The sequence below is a fragment of the Xenopus laevis genome, chromosome 4L, assembly GCF_017654675.1.
Source record: "Xenopus laevis strain J_2021 chromosome 4L, Xenopus_laevis_v10.1, whole genome shotgun sequence".
NCBI classification, from domain to species: domain Eukaryota; kingdom Metazoa; phylum Chordata; class Amphibia; order Anura; family Pipidae; genus Xenopus; species Xenopus laevis.
Genome location: NC_054377.1, coordinates 152,665,331 through 152,686,924, shown reverse-complemented (window position 1 = coordinate 152,686,924; position 21,594 = coordinate 152,665,331). Strand labels below are relative to the sequence as shown.

The 21,594-nt window shown below is 43.9% G+C and overlaps 1 protein-coding gene across 2 annotated transcripts in view; it reads left to right on the top strand.

Annotated features, from left to right (window-relative positions):
* The first annotated feature begins 286 nt into the window (after nucleotides 1–286).
* The window catches only part of ninj1.L (ninjurin 1 L homeolog), a 38,532-nt gene continuing 17,224 nt past the window's right edge, over nucleotides 287–21,594 (top strand). Inside the window, exons 1-2 of one of the 2 annotated variants that reach the window (XM_018240403.2) lie at nucleotides 287–420; nucleotides 6,247–6,381. Coding sequence is in view for 1 of the 2 variants with exons in the window: in XM_018240405.2 (XP_018095894.1) it covers nucleotides 17,105–17,170 (66 nt within the window). In the remaining variant the exon portion in view is untranslated. Of the gene's footprint in view, nucleotides 421–6,246; nucleotides 6,382–16,759; nucleotides 17,171–21,594 lie in introns of those variants that run through there. The other variant, XM_018240405.2, reaches the window with a different exon arrangement.

Sequence of the window (21,594 nt, the reverse complement as noted above, 5' to 3'; positions counted from 1 at the left end):
TTTTGGAGGGACTCCCTGGCCCCCCAGTCTGACAATGTCTCAGGGGTGTCCCTGTCAGGCTGTGTTGTTATTGTTGATATAAATTTCATATATAACTTACCTGGTGTCTGTGCTACACCCCCTTGTGTCTAAATATCACTTGACCCCTGTACCCCAACATAGCGGCGCTGTCACAGACACAGCAGGAAGTCACGTGATCTCCGCACGGCATTGTGGGACTGCCCAAGCCACACCCACACAGGAAGTAGCTTTGCAGCTGTCACAGAGCACCATGTCTGGCACAGTGGTTGCTATAGTGATTGTGGTGCTGCTGTTGGTGCTGATCGGATCGGCGATGCTGATTATTTATTGCTGGATCTGTCAGATCTATAATTCCCTGATGTTACTAATAGGAATGTATTAGCTCATTGGCCTACAGAGGTGAGTCTGATAACCAGGCCTCCCAGTAACACCCGGACTGGGCCGAGCAAATTCCTCTTATTTGGATTATTGGACACAACCAGTGTCGGACTGGGGGGCCCGGGGCCCACCGGGACAGCTGTCTATGGCCCCCCTCTGGCCTCCCCGTCCGGCCCCTACTTTGAAGTGCGCCGGCGCGCACGCATTCTGGCGCGCTCAGCGCGCACGCACGATGCTGTACTCGCCGCATCGGCGGCTGCGCGGCGCAGTTTTTTCTTTCCGATTTGTGAATGGAGAGAGGTGGTCTGGCCCGGCGGGGGCCCATTAGGGTCGGAGCCCACCGGGTTTTTTCCCGGTGTCCCGCCGGGCCAGTCCGACACTGGACACAACTAGGGTCGTCACCTTGCCGGTATTTTACAGGCCTGGCCGATAAAAATGATGCTTGATGCCAATGTTATTAACATACCTCTTAACATCAAAAGTTGCCGCACGAAATGTGTTTGACCACGCCCATTTTTGTGGCCACACCCCTAATTACCATGTTCATTATACAAAATCTGGCAGGTTATGAAAGTCTGAACATATTTCTGTGTTTTTTTCCAGTTATTACAGTTTTGCTAATGAAGGTGAATTGCCCTTTAAGCTGTGAGTCTAACTTCTCCCCAGGGACCTGTTATCTTATATTGTTACAATTACTTATTCGCTTATCTCAAAATTGTTACAAAAGTATCTTATCTGCAGCTGCGGCTGTTCTGGGCTCTCTGCCAAAAGCCGATTAAGTTAGAAATTTTGTTTATTTTTCTGCCTGTTCAGTGCAGAGAAAAATGTGACTTTCCAGTGCAAACGAGGGACTGCGGGTTGAGCTGTCAAAAGAGGGATTGTCCCTCTAAAAACGGGACAGTTGGGAGGTATGTATTAATAGGAAAAGATTACAAGAATATAGGAAGGCTGGTATTTTTTCCCAGAAACGGTGGCAACCCTAGACACAGCGCTGTGCTCGGCCCACAGTAACGACATTGAAAAAAACATGGTGATTTATGTCCAAAATGACACTTTACACCCTGAAATTGTAGTCGTAAATGAGTCTTCTGCAGGGTCAGACTGGGCCAGTGAAATGCTGGGAAGACACCCAATGGGCCCCAGTCCCATGAGACCAACTAACACAGACCCAATACCTACCTGTGAGTTTTGTCACCCCCCCCCACTCTTTTCCATCCCCAATTGGTGTGCAAGGGGGGCTGGTGGGGGTGAGAGGGCAGTGAGGGCCCTTTAGTGGGTGAGGGGGATCTCAGACACTCAGTCCTGACAACGCTGGTCTTTTGGGTATTCACTGAAGTGGACAAAGTGCAAAAATGTCAAATTTTTTCCTACTATTCCAGCACAGTTACACCCCAAATAATGATAAACTCTGTCCCTTAAAATTAGAGAACAGCACCAGCAGTATAACTAGATGTTACTGGGCCCCACAGCATATTCATTTTAGGGCCCCAAACATACCCAGAGATTGTCCTGTTTTACCAATTCATACCTCCCAACTTCTCTTAGATCTCCTGCACTGATGCCAGAAAAAGACACAACGTTTCTGAAACTTAATTAAAATAAGAGGCCCAGAACACTCAGCAGCTGCACTGAGATACTTTTGTAACAATTTAAGATAAGCAAAGATACAATTGTAACCATTCAAGATAAGCAGGTCCCTTTGGAGAACTGAGATTCACAGCTTAAAGGAGAACTAAAGCCTAACTAAAGAAGTAGGTAGAAATGTTGTACATGATGTTTTGTGCTTCTGTACCAGCCCAAGGCAACCACAGCCCTTTAGCAGTAAAGATCTGTGTCTCCAAAGATGCCCCAGTAGCTCCCCATCTTCTTTTCTGCTGATTCACTGATTCACATGCTCTGTGCTGCTGTCACTTACTGAGCTTAGGGAGCCACTCACAATATACAGTACACATAGAATAGAAATGTCACAATATAAGGCTGATTAGTCATTAATACACATAATTACTACATGGCAGCACAGAAACCAGTGCAATTAGCATCAGAATTGAATAATCAGCAAACCTGTAGCATCAGCTTATATTACAGCCAGGGAAGCTCATTTTCTGCTGGATAATTAGTGACGAGCCCTAAGCTTAGCTTCTCAACAGCCAATCAGAGCCCACTGAGCATGTGAGTGTCACAGACACTTTCCAAGATGGTGACCCCCTGTGACAAGTTTGAAGTCCTGGATCATTGCTGCTATTGACAAGCTCAAACTTTAGCCTCGTGCAATAAGTTCACTATATAAAATAGGACATTTTTAGGCATTTTTTTCTCCTTTAAAGGGCAATTCACTTTCATTAGCAAAACTGTTATAACACATACATTTAGTATAAATGGACATGGTAATTAGGGGTGTGGCTATATAATGGGTGTGGTCAAACGGTTAGTCCCTCTTTCATTTTTCAAACGTTGGGAAGTATGCAATTACAGTCATAAATGAGTCTTCTGCAGGTCGGAATGGGCCAGTGGAACACTGGGGAAAAAACCCAATGGGCCCCGGTCCCATGAGATCCACTGACACAGACCCAATCCCTACCTGTAAGTTTTGTCACCCCCCCCCAGTGCTTTCCCATCCCCAATTGGTGTGCAAGGGGGTGTTAGGGTCATCCATAAGTACAAGAAGGGATGTCAGCTGCAGGATGATTACATGCAAGAGAACAGACGCAGACCAGGAGTCTTATTTGTTCTGTTCTACCATATTGGTGGACAGACCGTTTATTTATAGGTCGAGTGCATACAGAATTAGTTAATGATTATGCTTTCCCACCATAACCAATTAGAGAAGAGTATTTAGGTTTAGAACAGTGGCGTAACTACCGGGGGAGCAGGGGGTGCGATTGGGCCAGGGCCCGCACCCCCTCAGGGCCCCCCGGAAGCTCGCACGCCACGAATTGCAGGCATACGGAGGGGGGCGGGGTCGGCTGCGCGGCCCGCCCACCCCCTCTAGTTACGTCGCTGTTCCGCCCTTTGCTGCCTCAGCGTACCTCCCCTCTTCTTTGACGATCGTCGATCTGCCTGCGTCTCTCTCCTCCCTGTTCAGCTCCCCCCTCCTTCTCCAGTCACGCAGCACGCTCCTTCTGTCCCTCCCACACCCTGTCATTCTTCAGTCTCGCTCTGTCTGCCCCTCCCACCTACATCTCTCTCCAGCCTTGTGCCCTCATTCTCCAATCTGTTTCACTCCCTCTATCCCTCTCCATTCATCTCAAGTGTTGCTCACCCCCTACATCTTCCATCCTCCGTGTCTTCTTTCCCCTTATGCCACAACCTGCAGCAATACAAAATGCTCAAGAGTCAATATTAGGGTAAGTGTGGCATTGTGTACAATAATATAAATCAGAGGCAAAGAACTTCTTACTTATTTACTTCTTACTTATTTATAATGAATAATGCACCCCCTACCAAAATTTATAAAGATATTGGAAGTCACTTTGGAGTTACGTGACCTGTATAAAAGCCTGCGGCCTTGTGCTTTTATATGGTCGCGTAACTCCTCAGTGACTTCTAATTTCTTTATAAATTACAGTAGGGGGTGCATTATCCACTATATATATATATATTATATATATATATCCTGAAAATTGACATTATAATACATGAGAGATACTGTATCATATATATCTCAGCCTGCAGCCTTGTGCCTTTATATGGTCACAGAACTCCTCAGTGACTTCTAATATCCTTATCATTTACAGTAGGGGGTACATTATCCCTTATAATACATGAGTGATACTCAGAGTTCCCTGTATAACTCAGCCTGCAGCCTTGTGCCTTTATATGGTCACAGAACAACCCCTCAGTGACTTCTAATATCCTTATCATTTACAGTAGGGGGGTACATTATCCCTTATAATACATGAGTGATACTCAGAGTTCCCTGTATAACTCAGCCTGCAGCCTTGTGTCTTTATATGGTCACAGAACAACCCCTCAGTGACTTCTAATATCCTTATCATTTACAGTAGGGGGTACATTATCCCTTATAATACATGAGTGATACTCAGAGTTCCCTGTATAACTCAGCCTTGTGCCTTGTGCCTTTATATGGTCACAGAACCCCACAGTGACTCCTAATATTCTTATCATTTACAGTAGGGGGCACATTATCCCTTATATCATTATAATACAGTGAAACCTCAATTTTACATGTCCTTTTTACATGTAACTTTTAGTATGTTATATAATGGCAAATTCTAAGAAACTTTTCAATTGGACTTCATTATTTATTTTTATTGTTTTTGAATTATTTTCCTTCCTCTTCTATATCTTTTAGCTTTTAAATGGGGGTTATTGACCCCATCTAAAAACAAATACTACTTTTTAAAGACTCATTTGTGTGTTTACACACTCTTCTATTCATATTTAAGTCTCTTATTCAAATCAGTGCATGGTTCCTAGGGGAATTTGGACCTTAGCAACCAGATTGCTGAAATTGCAAACTGGAGAGCTGCTGAATAAAAAGCTAAATAACTCAAAAACCAACAAATAAAATAAAATGAAAACCAATTGCAAATTGTCTCAGAATATCCCTCTCTACATCATACTGTTACTCATAGGTGAACAATCCCTTTAGGGGGGCCCAGTTGTATATTTCTGTACCGGGGCCCTTAGGGGTCTAGTTACGCCACTGGTTTAGAAATAACAAATATGACATGACCGTTCACCTAGTTCTGTCTCATGGGTTTAGTCCTTGATTGGGGTATGATTAATTAGGTGATGTTTGTTAATCATGATAAGCCTGATGGAAGTTTGGGGACTTTCTACTCATGTCATGCTGACCTAGAATATTATAGAATATTATTCAAGAAAGAGACTTTTCTTAAAGTGGTATACAGGCATATATTAGATATAGTATATATGTGACTACAATAAAGGCTACCTTATCAGGGGGCTGGTGGGAGGTGAGTGAGCAGCAGCCCCAATGGACCTCAGACACCCAGTCCTGATGCTGGTCTTCTGGGTATTTACTGAAGTGGGCAAAAATGCCATGCTTTTCCCCACTATTCCAGCACAGTTGCACCCAAAATAATGATAAACTTTGCGCCTGAAAATTAGGGGACAGCACCAGCGGTATAACTAGATACTAGTAACTAGTTACTGGGCCCCACAGCATATTCATTTTAGGGCCCCAAACATATCCAGAGATTGTCCTGTTTTACCAATTATTAATTATGGCCTCATGGAGCCCCCTATACCTCCCGCTACCCCCTCCCCCATTGCCGCAGATTCCGCTTCCTCTGTAGTCACACCCTGAGCACTATTTGCCACTGGTTAGTAAATTGCATTCACTTATGCAAGTTGCGCCCTGGATTAAAGTTGCCACCCATCCAGTTTTGACCCTGACAGCCCAGTTCTCAGAAGGACTGCCCGGGTCAAGACAGTCTGCCTGGTTTTCCAAATAAGGAAAACCGAGCAGGATCCCCCTTGATTAACATGGTGATCAGCCAATCGCCACATCATAGCCCCGCCCCATTACATATCTTGTCCCGCCCTGTGACGTAACCCACCCGTCCAGTTGCATCACTGACCCGCCCCTATGACGTCACTGCCCTGCACCCTCCCCGAATCATGAGCCACAGAAAGGTGCGACCCGACCCTGGATATTAATACTCATTAATGAATATTTAGGTCCTTGGCACAACACTAGCAGAATAGATGCTGCCTGTCAAATACACATTTTTTTAGGCCAAAATCTGCCTTTCCTCACTGGTCTATGGCAGGAAATGTGAGAGACAAGAGTCAGATCTTAATCTTAAATAAACTTTCAGCCTGATGGGGGTTCTGATCAATATCTACTTGCTCTTTCAGGCCAACCAGAAATTTGAAAAGCAAGTTGATTGGGAGGCTGGACTTATTTATTACATCATTATTATTTATCGTCTATTCAAGCCCTGTCCTGTTCTTCATCTGGTCTGGCATTCAAGCCACACCCTGGTTACTAAGGTAAGTGGGACGCTAGCAACCAAATAGCAGTTTACATATCAACAGTGCTAATGAAAAAGAAAAAATAAATAAGCAATAAGACCAACTGCAATCAGTGTGTATTGTCCTCTGCAGTCAATGGCAAGTGTGATTTATAATCCAAATTATCCATGAATGAATAGTCTGTACCCAGGGATATAACTACAGAGGAAGCAGACCCTGCGTTTGCAGGGGGGCCCAGGAGTATAGGGGGCCCAGCAAGGTTGTAATTAATGAACAATTTCTTTTTAACAGTTTTTATTAACAGTTTTGGAACTACAAGATGGATCACTGTAAGAAATGCCTGATTATTTCTGGCAATCCATTTGAAGAACAATTGATACCTTGATAAATAGGCCAATTTACCAATGTTTTGGGGCCCTAAATTGAATTTGCTGTGGGGCCCAGTAACATTTAGTTATACCACTGTATCACTGTGCGGATGAATAACAATGCAGCCATTCTTCTTTTCTTTTGCTAAATACTTGTGCATTTATGTATTGCGTTCTATATTAATATCATCAATGTGACATCTGCACATCATCAGTAAAGAATGGAATTATTGCTTAAGGTTTCAGACATATGGGTTCCCTTTCATAGGAGACGTGAATCAATTTAAATGGCCAATGCTAAGAAGCTTTTCATTTGATCTTCATTGTTTATTTTTTTATCATTTTTACATTATTTGCCGCTGCCTTCTGACTCTCCAACTTTCAAATGGAGGTCACTGACCCCCAGCAGTCAAAAAATGATTGCTGTTTGACGCTACTATTTTATTGTTATTCTTACTTTTTATTTCTTATCTTTAACATAGTAGTAACATAGTAAGTAAGGTTGAAAAAAGACACACATCCATCAAGTTCAACCTTTGAACTTTTAACCTGCCTGTCAGTTGATCCAGAGGAAGGCAAAAAAACCCATCTGAAGTCTCTCCAATTTGCCTCAGAGGGGAAAAATTCCTTCCTGACTCCAAAATGGCAATGGGACCAGTCCCTGGATCAACTTGTACTATGAGCTATCTCCCATATCCCTGTATTCCCTCACTTGCTAAACACCATCCAACCCCTTCTTATACCTATCTAATGTATCAGGGAGACAATTCCACATCTTTACAGATGTAAAAAAACCCTATCGAATATTTACCCGGAACCTCTTTTCTTCTAATCGGAATGGGAGACCTCTTGTCAGCTGGAAAGACCTACTGGTAAATAAATCATTAGAGAGATTATTATATGATCCCTTTATATATTTATACATAGTTATCATATCACCCCTTGAAGGAGAAGGAAAGCCTTAAAAATAAACCCCCTCTCAGATGTTCATCTTAACCCCCTCTCCTGAAACGCTGCCTTATTAACTTTCAAATCGTTACCATTCTCACACAGTATTAGTTGAAAAATCCCCACTATTTAAAAGTTTGCCGCCGCCATATTCCTCTGTGCACGTCACTTCCCTTCCTCCACTGTAATGCTACTGTGCTCTCGCCAGAATTTGACCCCACTACGTCAGTTTGTAAATTGAATGCTGTGTTCGTACAGACGACTGTCTGAATGCAGCTGATGTATCTCTGTGTACTGCTCCTGAGGAGCGCAGTAGCTTCCAAACTTATCTTAACTTCGGGACGTCTCCATGGCAACGGGACAGCAGTAATCCTACTGGTGCTTGAGCTAGAACAGGCAGGGGCAGCGAGGTCAGCAATTCCTTTCAAGTCACGTGACATCTACATGCTGGGGAAGGCTTTCGACGTTTTGCGCATGTACAGGGCACCTCAGAAACTAACTGCGCCTGCGTGTGCCCTGAATAGATGAATTTCTGGACTGCAGCAGAGGTATACATTGCAGAACAGCTTAAAGCTTTTTTTAAAATTGATTCCACCTTCAGAATAACTGACTAATTGTAGGAAAAAAATACTGATGGTATGTATATGTACATTTTACGGCCAATGATTAGAGCTTTATTTATTTTTAGCCTTTCCTTCTCCTTTAAGCGCCTCTTCTCCAGCGTGAACATCCCCAATTTGGCCAGTCTTTCCTCATAGCTAAGATTTTCCCTTTACCAGCTTAGTTGCCCTTCTCTGTCCCCTCTCTAATACAATAATGTCCTGTTTGAGTGATGGAGACCAAAACTGTAGGGCATATTCTAGATGGGGCCTTACCAGTGCTCTATACAGTGGGACCCCCTCCTCCCGTGACTCTCTGCCCCATTTAATACAAGTCAAGACCTTATTTGCCCTTGATGCTGCTGACTGGCATTGCTTGCTACAGACAAGTTTATTATCTACAAGGACTCCAAGCTCCGTCTCCATTATGGATTTGCCTAGTGCAGTCCCATTAAGGGTATAAGTGGATATTGTTACATCCCAGGTGACTTTACATTTATCAACATTGAATCTCATTTGCCACTTAGCTGCCCAGATTGCCAGTTAGTCAAGATCCTGTTGCAAGTGCCACATCCTGGATGGAATTAATTGGGCTGATAGTTTTGTGGCATCTGCAAACACTGATACATTACTTACAATACCCTCCCCTAAGTCATTAATGAACAATTTAAATAAAAGTGGACCCAATACCGAGCCCTGAGGGACGCCAATAAGAACCTTACTCCAAGTAGCAAATGTACCATTAACAACCACCCTCTGTACCTGATCCTGTAGCCTGGTATTAAATGCTTTGGCAAAATCCAAAAAGATCCCATGCCCCCCCCCCCCCCACTGTTCAGCATCAACAATTTGAATGTGATCCCTTAACAAGCCTTCAAATAATTTGCCCACCACAGATGTCAGACTTACTGGCCTATAATTGCCAGGCTGAAATCATAATCACTTTTTAAATATTGGAATAACATCAGCTTTTCTCCAATCCATAGGCACCATACCAGATGAAAGCGAATATGAGAAAATCAGAAATAAGGGCTGGTCTAAAACTGAACTAAGCTCTCTTAGAACCTGGGGGTGTATGCCATCAGGCCCTTTAGCCTTGTTTACATGAATTTTTATTAAAACTTTATGAACCATATCCTGAGTACCCCTCCTCCTTTTCTATTGCCTCTGTCCTTCCGAAACAAAGTATAGCCGCTGATATTAACTGTCCAGTCATGAGACTTATTCAGCCATGTTTCAGCCAATCACATCATATTTTCCCTTCAGCACCTCCAGCTCTCCCATTTGCATTTGCAAACATACATTTAATACTGGTACCATATTGAACATATGAGATGCTCCTCGGACCTTGGAAGTCCTCGCCTTCAACTTTACACCTAGTTTTTAAAACTGTTCTTGAGGACTTCGCCACCTCCTCTAACTTTGACATTGGTACCTATGTGTTCCCCAACCACCGGGTCTTCCTCAGCCCCTCCCAATAATCTGTCTACTCGTTCCACCACATATAGAACCCTAGCACCAGGCAAGCAGCAGACTGTTTGGCATGAAGGTCTGTACGGCAGATTACCCTATACACCTTTCTAATAATTGAATCCCCTATAACTAGAACCTGCCTTTCCTTCCTAGCACTCCCCCCCACCACCTGTATTAGAGCCACTGTCCTCAGGGTGCTCCGAGAGTCAGTCTGCTCCATACATACCAGTTCAGAGTTTTCCTTCCCAGTATCTTCAGCCAAAATGGTTTGATAGATAGATCAAATGTAGAGATAATACAATGAATTAGGGTGGGTTGTAAATAGTCCAGGAGTCTGGATTCAGTCAGGTCACATAGTGTGACATGAAACCTGACCCTAAATTAAGGCCCTGTCTTAATGTGTTAAATAAATGTGTTAAATAACTCCATACATTTGAATTCATAAATCTTCCTTTCCCGTTCAGTTTTAAAGTTCCCTTTTAGAATTAAGACCTGCATTTCCTGAAGACTGTGATTTTGACTGCAGAAATGTTGATTTGGTGTTGATTTTATGTCTGTGATGGTTCATCCTTGTGCACAATCTTTGTCCTGTTCACCAATGTATCTGCCTCCTGTAGAGCACCCAGTACATGTAATTATATATTCCTCATTGGATGAAGCGCACGAATAGTGCTCCAGAATGGTGTAGACTTTTTGTGTATTCGGAATTGCAACTTTGCACACTTACATCTTTGCACAGGATGAATTTGCAGGTTTCACATCTGTTGCAGGAAAATGTCGCTGCTTTAGTTGTTTTAGGAAAAGACTTCTGACAATCATTTTCCTCCGAGTAGGTGGTTGTCTATAAGACAAGAGATGTAGTTCCGGGAATATTTGTTTTAGTCAGGTATCTGTAGGGTTGCCACTTTTTATAAAAAATTTTACCGGCTGCTGGGGGCGGGGCCTCAAAAGGGGTGGGTGTGACGTCAAAAGGGGTGGGGCATGATGTCAAAAGGGGCGTGGCCACGCGACGGAGACCCGCGGACGCTGAAGAGGCAAAAAAAAAAAGGTAAGTTGCAGGGGATTGGGGGCAGGCCGAGGGCTCCTTTTGCTCATATTACAAATTTACCGGCAGCTACATTGCCGGTAAATTTGTAATACTGGCCCTGGCCTTGGCAGGTATTTTACCGGCTAGGCCGGTAAAATACCGGCGGGGTGGCAACCCTAGGTATCTGTATGGAGCATACCCAACTAAAGAGAGAGAGGTATCACTTCTAAAATACTTTTTGTATTTGTTTGTTTTTTATTTGTTATTTAGACAGACTTAAAGTGATACTGATTCTAAAAAACTACTTTTTAAAATTTGAAAGTATATTAAAAGTTACCTATAAGTCATGCTGATCATTTTTTGCGGAGAGGTTTGTTTTTGTAAATTTATTGTTAGTTGAAGTTCCTAAACCTGCAAACCTGACTGTCCCATCTCAGCCTGCCAGTTAGAGTTACTGATGATAACAGACTCCTGCTGAACAAATATGGCAGCCTCCTCATACAGGAACATGGGGCATCAGACAGGTAATGTAAAAGCATTGGGCAAATACTTAGAAGTAGAAAAGTTAGAAGTAGCTTTCAAAGGCAATATTATGATAGATGTAAAAAAGAGTTTAATTTCTGGTATCTGTATCTCTTTAAAGGTTTCAAACCACAGAACACAAAGAATTTACCTGATTAACTCCTCCCCCTTAATTAGCAGACCGAGGAAAGAGAAAAAGAAATGCTGTTTGCTACCAGTAGTAAAATAACAACCCCTTATCAACTTTTTAAAAAATGTGCCCCCATGTTGCATGTGATCTATGTGTTACGTGTGAATTAAGTGTTAAGCAGCGTTAAAAACCTTAAAGGAGAACTAAACCCCTTTGGTGCTAAAATCCCTCCCCCCTCCCCTGTTTTGCCCTCCTTCCCCCTGGCCCACCTCTCCCCCAGGCAAATACCCCTAAGTTGCTACTTACCCCTCGGCGCAGGTCCTGTCCACGGAGTTCACAGACGCCATCTTCTCCCGTGTGCTCTTCTTCCTGGATTGCCCAGCGTTTGGCGGCGTAAGCGCAGTAGGAGTATTTGCCGGTTCAGCTCTACTGCGCATGCACCGAAAGTCACAAAGTTTCCAAAAAAAGAAATCGGAAAACTTTGTGATATGAATAGGAGAGGTCTGAATAGAAGGATAGGTAATAACAATACATTTGTGAAACAGAACTTAAAATGTAACTTTTAATGATTTCTGCCAGTAATATGCGCTCATTCGCATACACACCCACTGCTCAGCTGTACTGCTGGCAGTGCTGGACTATGTCCATAAAAAACATTAATTAAAAACAGCAAACGGTGGACACGTGGATTTTATCAAGCCGAGACGATTCTCATGCCATAAAAAGTTACCTTAAAGGTGAACCACCACTTTAACTCAAAGGAGAGCAAGATTAAAATCCAACTATACAGACTGATTGGCAGGAACAGAGACCACCTTGTCCCACCTGAAGTTACTTGTACAATTACAACCCATATCCCCTCCCCCCATAAAACAATGTAAGTTATACAATATTAACAAGAACTACAGCTGATAAATTAGGTTAAAATGACCCACCTTATCTTTTATGCCTTTCCACTCACCCAGGGCCCCTACATCCCTTTAAGATATGTGCCCCTGAAGATGTCCCCTGTAGCCCCCATATACTTTTTTTGCTGATTCCCAGCACATGCTCTGTGCTGCTGTCACTTACCTGAGCTTCATGACCCCTTGTGTCCCCTACAATATTGCTGCTATAGTTCCAGGGGTACCCAGGGTACAAATAAGCACTCACCCCAAATCTCCTCCTAACTGACCTTCAGACTGGGCCCCCTTAGCTCATAACAAGGTTACAGATATATAGAAACATTGGGGTGTCACCCTGCTATAGTTCCAGGGGTACCCAGGGTACAAATAAGCACTCACCCCAAATCTCCCCCTAACTGACCTTCAGACTGGGCCCCCTTAGCTCATAACAAGGTTACAGATATATAGAAACATTGGGGTGTCACCCTGCTATAGTTCCAGGGGTACCCAGGGTACAAAAAAACTCTCACCCAAATCTCCCCCTAACTGACTTTCAGACTGGGCCCCCTTAGCTCATAACAAGGTTACAGATATATAAAAACATTGGGGTGTCACCCTGCTATAGTTCCAGGGGTACCCAGGGCACAAATAAACACTCACCCCAAATCTCCCCCTAACTGACCTTCAGGCTGGGCCCCCTTAGCTCATAACAAGGTTACAGATATATAGAAACATTGGGGTGTCACCCTGCTATAGTTCCAGGGGTACCCAGGGTACAAATAAGCACTCACCCCAAATCTCCCCCTAACTGACCTTCAGACTGGGCCCCCTTAGCTCATAACAAGGTTACAGATATATAGAAACATTGGGGTAACAGTCACCCTGCTATAGTTCCAGGGGTACCCAGGGCACAAATGAGCACTCACCCCAAATCTCCCCCTAACTGACCTTCAGACTGGGCCCCCTTAGCTCATAACAAGGTTACAGATATATAGAAACATTGGGGTGTCACCCTGCTATAGTTCCAGGGGTACCCAGGGTACAAATAAGCACTCACCCCAAATCTCCTCCTAACTGACCTTCAGACTGGGCCCCTTAGCTCATAACAAGGTTACAGATATATAGAAACATTGGGGTAACAGTCACCCTACTATAGTTCCTGGGGTACCCAGGGCACAAATAAACACTCACCCCAAATCTCCCCCTGACTGCTCTTGACTCACCGGCAGGACAGCCCGATAATTTGGGAACAACTACTAGAAGGACTATTCATAAGAGTTATGGCAATTAATTCAGACCCAGTTCACTAAAACACTGAGAGTTGTAATACCCCAGTTGGACACAGGAGGGAGAAGGTTCTCAATGTAGAAATACACTTGACTTGCAAAAATAAAGAACTAAATTGCCGTCACTTGGAGACATGAGGTGTCACTCACATATGGAAGCTCAGTGAGCAAAGTGGAATTTTGAAAGCAATTACCATGTAAATCAGACTCAGAAGTCTGTCTGGTGCAATTTCCGGTTTTCATTGTCTGAGGGACTCCTGTGCCCAAATCTTTAATTGCAAGCAGTAACGGAACTAGGTGGGGCGGGCCCTGGTGCGGGCCGTGCAGCTGGGCCCACCCCCACTCTCGTCCGTGTGATTTTTCTCTGCGGCTGCAGACGAATCCAGCCGGCTGCAGCGCGCACGTACCGGGGTGCGAGCCCTGGCACAGTTGCACCCCCTGCTCCCCCGGTAGTTACGCCCCTGGGTGCAAGTGCATTATGTCTATTGGTGCTGGACTAGAAGGGAACCCTGAAGCCAATGCCTGGTCAGATGCTGTTGCCAGGGGTGATTGTGGCCCGTGTGCCTTTTCTGATGCCACTCCCAAATGGACATTAGTAAAGCAGGTGGTCTAGTGTAACAGTGGGGACCTCCATATCTTCCATAAACTTGTGTGCTCGCTCCTGCGTGCGTTCTTGCTGGTTTCTTATTCTTGGCCACATGATGTCATCACGCTTGGCGCGAAATTCAAAGAATTAAAGGTGCCACGGCCTCATTCTGGATCTATTCTTCCTGATCCTAATTCTGTCCTGCGCTGTATGACCCCGGCCTATTTCCTCGACTACACTTTCCTCTCACCCCGATCCTTCTGTCACACATTCCAGTCCCCCTGCCTGGCCAGAACTCTCACCTCGGTTCTCTCACTTTAAATCCTGGCGGCATCCGAGTAGCAAAGGGCAGAAGTGTGAGCCACAACCAGAACCTTTTAGCGTCTGTTCTGAGTTTTGGGATACTGAATTAGACAAAGGGATAAGAAATACTTTAATTCCAGACATGCCAATAAGATCACTGCAGAAATGGCTTTTGTGCACCACTTTAACCCCAGACATGCCAGTAAGATCACTTCAGAAAATACATAGATTCAAAGCATAAGCTCAGCACACATACACAAGCAGTTCCCCAAACTTTTCTTCCCTCTAAATCCTCCTATGATGTATGTTTCACTGCGGAATGAACATCCCTGAATTCTATTTCAAGCTATTTTTTTCATGTTCCCATTTCCTTCGTTCAAACACAATATTTTTACCTTCTGCTGTATTAGTTTTTTTGTTTGTTCCCTGTTTATTCCAGTACATATTATTATATTGGTTATATTTCTATGAATGTTTCCCCTTTCTTTCTGCCCCAGTGTATGGTGTCCTGCTGTTTTCTGTGTGTTACATTTAGGGTAAGGTCTCCAGTGTCGGACTGGCCCACCGGGATACAAGGAAAACTCCCGGGGGCCCACGTGTCAATGGGCCCTCTTGATTCTAACCATTTCCCTATTTTGCTCATTCCCTACTTCTTTATGGGAAAATAGGCCTAATAATGGAAGAATATAGTATGGCAAGTAGATATAAAAGACTAGGAGAATAAAAAGGCAGAGTGAAGAGGAATAATAGTTTGGAAAGTGGGCCCAAGGTCTAAGGTTTTCTGGTGGGCCCCTGGAATCCCAGTCCGTCACTGAAGGTCACACTTGGAGATTCGGGGAGATTTAGTCCCTCGGCGACTTATCACCTCTTCTTTGGGGCAACTAATCTCCCCAAACTGCTTCCCCCTATCTTCCGCCTGCTACAATGAAAAAACGCCTGCGGTGCTTTGTTTTCCAAAGTTGCCGCACGATGAAGACACGGGGAAGCACTTTGGGGAGATGAGGCGATTAGTCGCCGGGCAACTAAATCTCCCCGAATCTCCAGGTGTGACCTTACCCGTAGGGTTGCTGATCCCCATCTGGTGGCTACTGACACACTTCACACCAGGCAGAAGTCACACACTCAGTTGATAAGGTGGCGGGTGGCATCACTAAGCACCTCTCCTTTGGCACCCTCTCATACTGGCACCCACTGCTTTCAATAAATTCTGCTCCCCTAACACACACATCATTCCACACCATTGCAGAATTGACAGCTCTGGGCCCTATTGAGATGAGGAGGAGAGCAGCATTCCCTGGGCCACAAGCAGGCCTGGACTGGCAATCTATGGGTACTGGCAAATGCCAGAGGGGCTGCTGTAAGATGCCATGGACACTCACTATTTATTAGGCCGGTGGGGGGCTGTTTGGGCCTCTGTGTACTTGAAATGGAAGGGCCTATTCTGCTTCTCAGTCCAGACATGAGCAATGAGGGGCCCGCACTTGCACCCCAAAGTGCTCTAGCATCTTAGTAAAGTAAATAATTGCTAATGTATTTCAATGAGGGGCAGCACAAGCAAGGAAACGAATTTTTAGTGGCTTAATGGGCAGGTTACTAACTTTAAATATGTTATAGAATGGCCAATTCTAAGCCACTTTTCATTTGGTCTTCATTATTTAAATGATTTGCCTTTTTTCTCTGACTCTTTCCAGCTTTCAAATGGGGGTCGCTGACCCCATATAAAAAACAAATGCTCTGTAAGGCTACAAATGTATTGTTAATGCTACTTGTTATTACTATTCAGTCCCTCTCCTATTCATATTCCAGTCTCTTATTCAAATCAATGCATGGTTGCTTGGGGAATTTGGACCCTAGCCACCAGAGGGCTGACATTGCAAACTGGAGAGCTGCTGAATAAAAAGCTAAATAAGTCAAAAACCACAAATAATAAAAAATGCAAACCAATTGCAAATTGTCTCCGAATATCCCTCTCTACATCCTACTAAAAGTTAATTTAAAGGTGAACAACCCGTTTAACATGTGCTGCGAGTGCTTGTGTAGTTTTTGGCAGTTGCGCTGTGGGCTGACGAGACAAAAGGAGGGGGAGGAAGTGTTGGTGACAGACAGACGGCAGGGGGACAGTCACACGGACAGAGGAATCCCCTGCATGGCTCTTTACCCTGCCAGCCTATAGAGGAGGGAGATAGAGAATGGAGGAGGGACGAGGGAGGTAGAGAATGGAGGAGGGCTGACGGCACAGGGGAGGGCTGAGAGCAGTATATGGGGAGGGACACAGATGATGATGAGTTTTTATGAGGAAGCTGAATGTGAAAGTGTTGGCACAACTAGATAAAGGCAGTGCAATTCTAGGCACAGGACAAAGATTTTTGGGTAGATCCCACTTGCACCCAGTGTTTCTATCTTGGGGTATCTGAGGAGTAACAGTAGGAGCTGGGTGGCACCCACACTGGCACTGCCAGGAGCTGAAGGCTTCTCCCCATCTCTACAGCTTTGTACCTCCCCTCACTGACTCACATAGCGGCACTGACAGGGAGGTGGCAAAGGAAAGCGGCACCAGGACCCAGTGGGTTTTATGCACCAGCGTCCAGTGGGCATTGGGCCAGAAAGTCACTGCCATGGGGGAATCCTTGGAGCTGAATGGGCTGAGACCAGGGGAGAACTTGGCACTGCGGGATTCAGAGGTGAGAGACATTGGTACCACTATACGTCTGTCTGTGTGTGTGTGTATATATATATAGCTGGTCTCTTAGTGTATATACGCTATACTAGCATACCTCCCAACTGTCCCTTTTTCGGAGGGACAGTCCCTCTTTTGACAGCTCAACCCGCAGTCCCTCATTTGTACTGGAAAGTCCCTCTTTTCTCTGCACTGAACAGCCAGAAAAAGAAACAAAGTTTCTCACTTAATTGGCTTTTAGCAGAGAGCCCAGAACAGCTAACAGGTGCAAATAACAATTTTGAGACACAAAAACACAGTTTAGATAAGGAGAAATATTTTCAAACTTTCATAACCTGCCAAATTTTGTAAAACAAACAGAAAGTTAACTGAAAAAAAATGTGTTCAATCACATGTGCTGTTCTTATTGAAAATTATACAAATTATATTGATTGTGCACCTTGACTTAAAGTTTTGGAAAGAGAGCTGACACACACACATATATATATATTCTCACTATAACCTCTGTATGTCAGTATATACAGTGTCCCACACTCAATATACTAATACTAATAATACTAATGTGCCACACACACTTATGTACTGACAGTGAGCAGTAAGTGTGCCACGGAATCCTGTGCATGGATAATGTGTAGGTGCCTAGAGGCTTCTGCTCACATGTGTGTTTCTAGTAGGGTTGCCACCTTTTCTGGAAAAAAATACCGGCCTTCCTATATATTTATCTTTATTCCCTATTAATAACATTGGGATCACTGGCCTTCCTATATATTTATCTTTATTCCCTATTAATAACATTGGGATCACTGACCTTCCTATATATTTATCTTTATTCCCTATTAATAACATTGGGATCACTGACCTTCCTATATATTTATCTTTATTCCCTATTAATAACATTGGGATCACTGACCTTCCTATATATTTATCTTTATTCCCTATTAATAACATTGGGATCACTGGCCTTCCTATATATTTATCTTTATTCCCTATTAATAACATTGGGATCACTGACCTTCCTATATATTTATCTTTATTCCCTATTAATAACATTGGGATCACTGACCTTCCTATATATTTATCTTTATTCCCTATTAATAACATTGGGATCACTGACCTTCCTATATATTTATCTTTATTCCCTATTAATAACATTGGGATCACTGGCCTTCCTATATATTTATCTTTATTCCATATTAATAACATTGGGATCATTGACCTTCCTATATATTAATCTTTATTCCCTATTAATAACATTGGGATCACTGACCTTCCTATATATTTATCTTTATTCCCTATTAATAACATTGGGATCACTGACCTTCCTATATATTTATCTTTATTCCCTATTAATAACATTGGGATCACTGACCTTCCTATATAAATAATCTTTTTTCCCTATAAATAACATTGGGTTCAACCATCATTTTTACTAGCCAGGCCGGTAAAATACCGGCCAGGTGGCAACCCTAGTTTCCAGGCGTGTATCTGAGTGGTGCTACAAACACTGACGTTAGAGTCCTGTGTCCTGGGGGAAATTCCCTGGATTTCATGAACTTACTGGAAAGTTTCAGCTTCCCTCCCCCTGCCCAAAGCTACAGCCGTGTGAGAATCCCCTGTTCTATAAACCCTTGTGATGATTGTGCACTCGCACTTTGATCTCAGTGATCCGCTGAACTTGACTGTTTGCTGCAAGCTCAGTTAGTAAAGAAGTAAAAGAGTTCACACTGCCCTGGTGAGCTCACCAACATGCTGAGTACAGTACCCGTATTCACAACAGTCCAGTACCAATAGGGCCATTGTTATTGGCTAGTGACAGGGGATTAGGCTGAAAATGAAAATCTTTATTGAACTTATTTGGTCTCCTCCATCATGTTGTCCGGGGAGCTGCACATGCTCAGTGGCTGTTGGTGGGATACAGACTTAGAAGGTTAATAAATACCAGCATTGGCCCAGTTAAGTCATGTATCAAACAACTGGTTAATGTTCTAACCTGAGAAGCGAGGGACATCACACAGGAGAAACCTCTGCTTGCCTGTGTTTCTTCCATTTGTTTAGAATTGTATAACCCCAAATTTGGCAATGTTTCTTTTACAAAGCCCCCATACATGGGCCGATGAAAGCTGCCGACAGTCAGCAGTTTATTGGCCCGCGTGTGGGGCTTTCCCAATTGATATCTGGCTGAAAGTCGGCCAGATCTCGATCGGGCAGGTTAAAAAATCCTGTTGGATCACGGCCGCATTTGTGCGTATATGTAGTCCCGCGATCTGACCACCCGTATTGGATCCATTATGAGCCAAACAAGAGGATCTCTCCCCAATATTCCCTATTGCCCATGATCGGATCAGCCCGATATCGGCCACTTCAATGTGAGCTTATTGGGAAGAGATCCGCTCGTTTGGCGACATCACCAAGCGAGCGGATCTCTACGTCTATGGCCACATTTGTCTTCAGACGATTTATATTTTATCCAGTCAGACTTTACTTTCTTCAGTCAAACTGCGGTCCCATCAGATCTAACTGCTGATTGGTTACTATGGGTTACTGCTCTAGAATGTGCAGTTGTTGAGTTTGGTGCATTCAGGACCCACTGAAACAGGTTTTATTGGGCCAACGAGACACTATTGTTCCTTTTACTTCTGTTTCAACATTCAGATCTTATCGGCCCATTGGGAGTAAAGGGAAATTCTGATCATTGTTGGGTTGCACCACTGGCTGTAAAAATGTATTGTACCCACAGGTCCCTGAGACTGTTCTGTGCTCATTTTGACCTACTGATATGAAATGTACACTTTCCCTTTATTCTTTGCTATATTCTTTACTCTCTAGTGTTTCTATTCATTCATCTACGAGTATTACTGTGCTGCACTGGGGTCCCATTGAATGTAACACAAATACCAATTAATTCCTATGTGATTTGACTAATAGGATGCAATGGAAAAGCTTAAATTTATCTTCCTGCTCTTGTTCCATTAGGGGTTAAGTTACTTAGTACTTTATACACATTTATATTACTGAAGCTGCCATAGTGATTTTTCTTTCATGATTGGAGGCTGATTCACATTGGGGTATTTTCTAAGCTTTCTTTGAGGTGGGGGAATACCTCAGGTTTAACCGACGTTGCCCAATATTAGCTGAATATTGCCCCATTTTAGTTGAGCCACATCCTTCCCTATTCAGCTAATCCATTATTCTCAGCTGATCAGTAGAAAGGGCTGTCAGTTTCTCAACTATCCCCCCCTTTGATTCTATATGCGGCTTTTATACCTCAAATTTGTTCCCCTCCTTTCCCTGCATGTTCATTCCCATAGCATTTCCCAACTTTTTGACTAACCTAAGCTGCAACATTTGGTCCATGTCAATTATTAACTATAATGAGCTTTAAAAGGTGTGGAACCATGGTAACAGTCACCCTGCTATAGTTCCAGGGGTACCCAGGGCACAAATAAACACTCACCCCAAATCTCCCCCTAACTGACCTTCAGACTGGGCCCCCTTAGCTCATAACAAGGTTACAGATATATAGAAACATTGGGGTGTCACCCTGCTATAGTTCCAGGGGTACCCAGGGTACAAATAAGCACTCACCCCAAATCTCCCCCTAACTGACCTTCAGACTGGGCCCCCTTAGCTCATAACAAGGTTACAGATATATAGAAACATTGGGGTGTCTCCCTGCTATAGTTCCAGGGGTACCCAGGGTACAAATAAGCACTCACCCCAAATCTCCCCCTAACTGACCTTCAGACTGGGCCCCCTTAGCTCATAACAAGGTTACAGATATATAGAAACATTGGGGTGTCTCCCTGCTATAGTTCCAGGGGTACCCAGGGTACAAATAAACACTCACCCCAAATCTCCCCCTAACTGACCTTCAGGCTGGGCCCCCTTAGCTCATAACAAGGTTACAGATATATAGAAACATTGGGGTGTCTCCCTGCTATAGTTCCAGGGGTACCCAGGGTACAAATAAACACTCACCCCAAATCTACCCCTAACTGACCTTCAGACTGGGCCCCCTTAGCTCATAACAAGGTTACAGATATATAGAAACATTTGGGTAACAGTCACCCTGCTATAGTTCCAGGGGTACCCAGGGTACAAATAAACACTCACCCCAAATCTCCCCCTAACTGTGCTTCAGACTGGGCCCCCTTAGCTCATAACAAGGTTACAGATATATAGAAACATTGGGGTGTCATCTGCTATAGTTCCAGGGGTACCCAGGGTACAAATAAACACTCACCCCAAATCTCCCCCTAACTGAACTTCAGACTGGACCCCCTTAGCTCATAACAAGGTTACAGATATATAGAAACATTGGGGTGTCACCCTGCTATAGTTCCAGGGGTACCCAGGGTACAAATAAGCACTCACCCCAAATCTCCCCCCTAACTGGCCTTCAGACTGGGCCCCCTTAGCTCATAACAA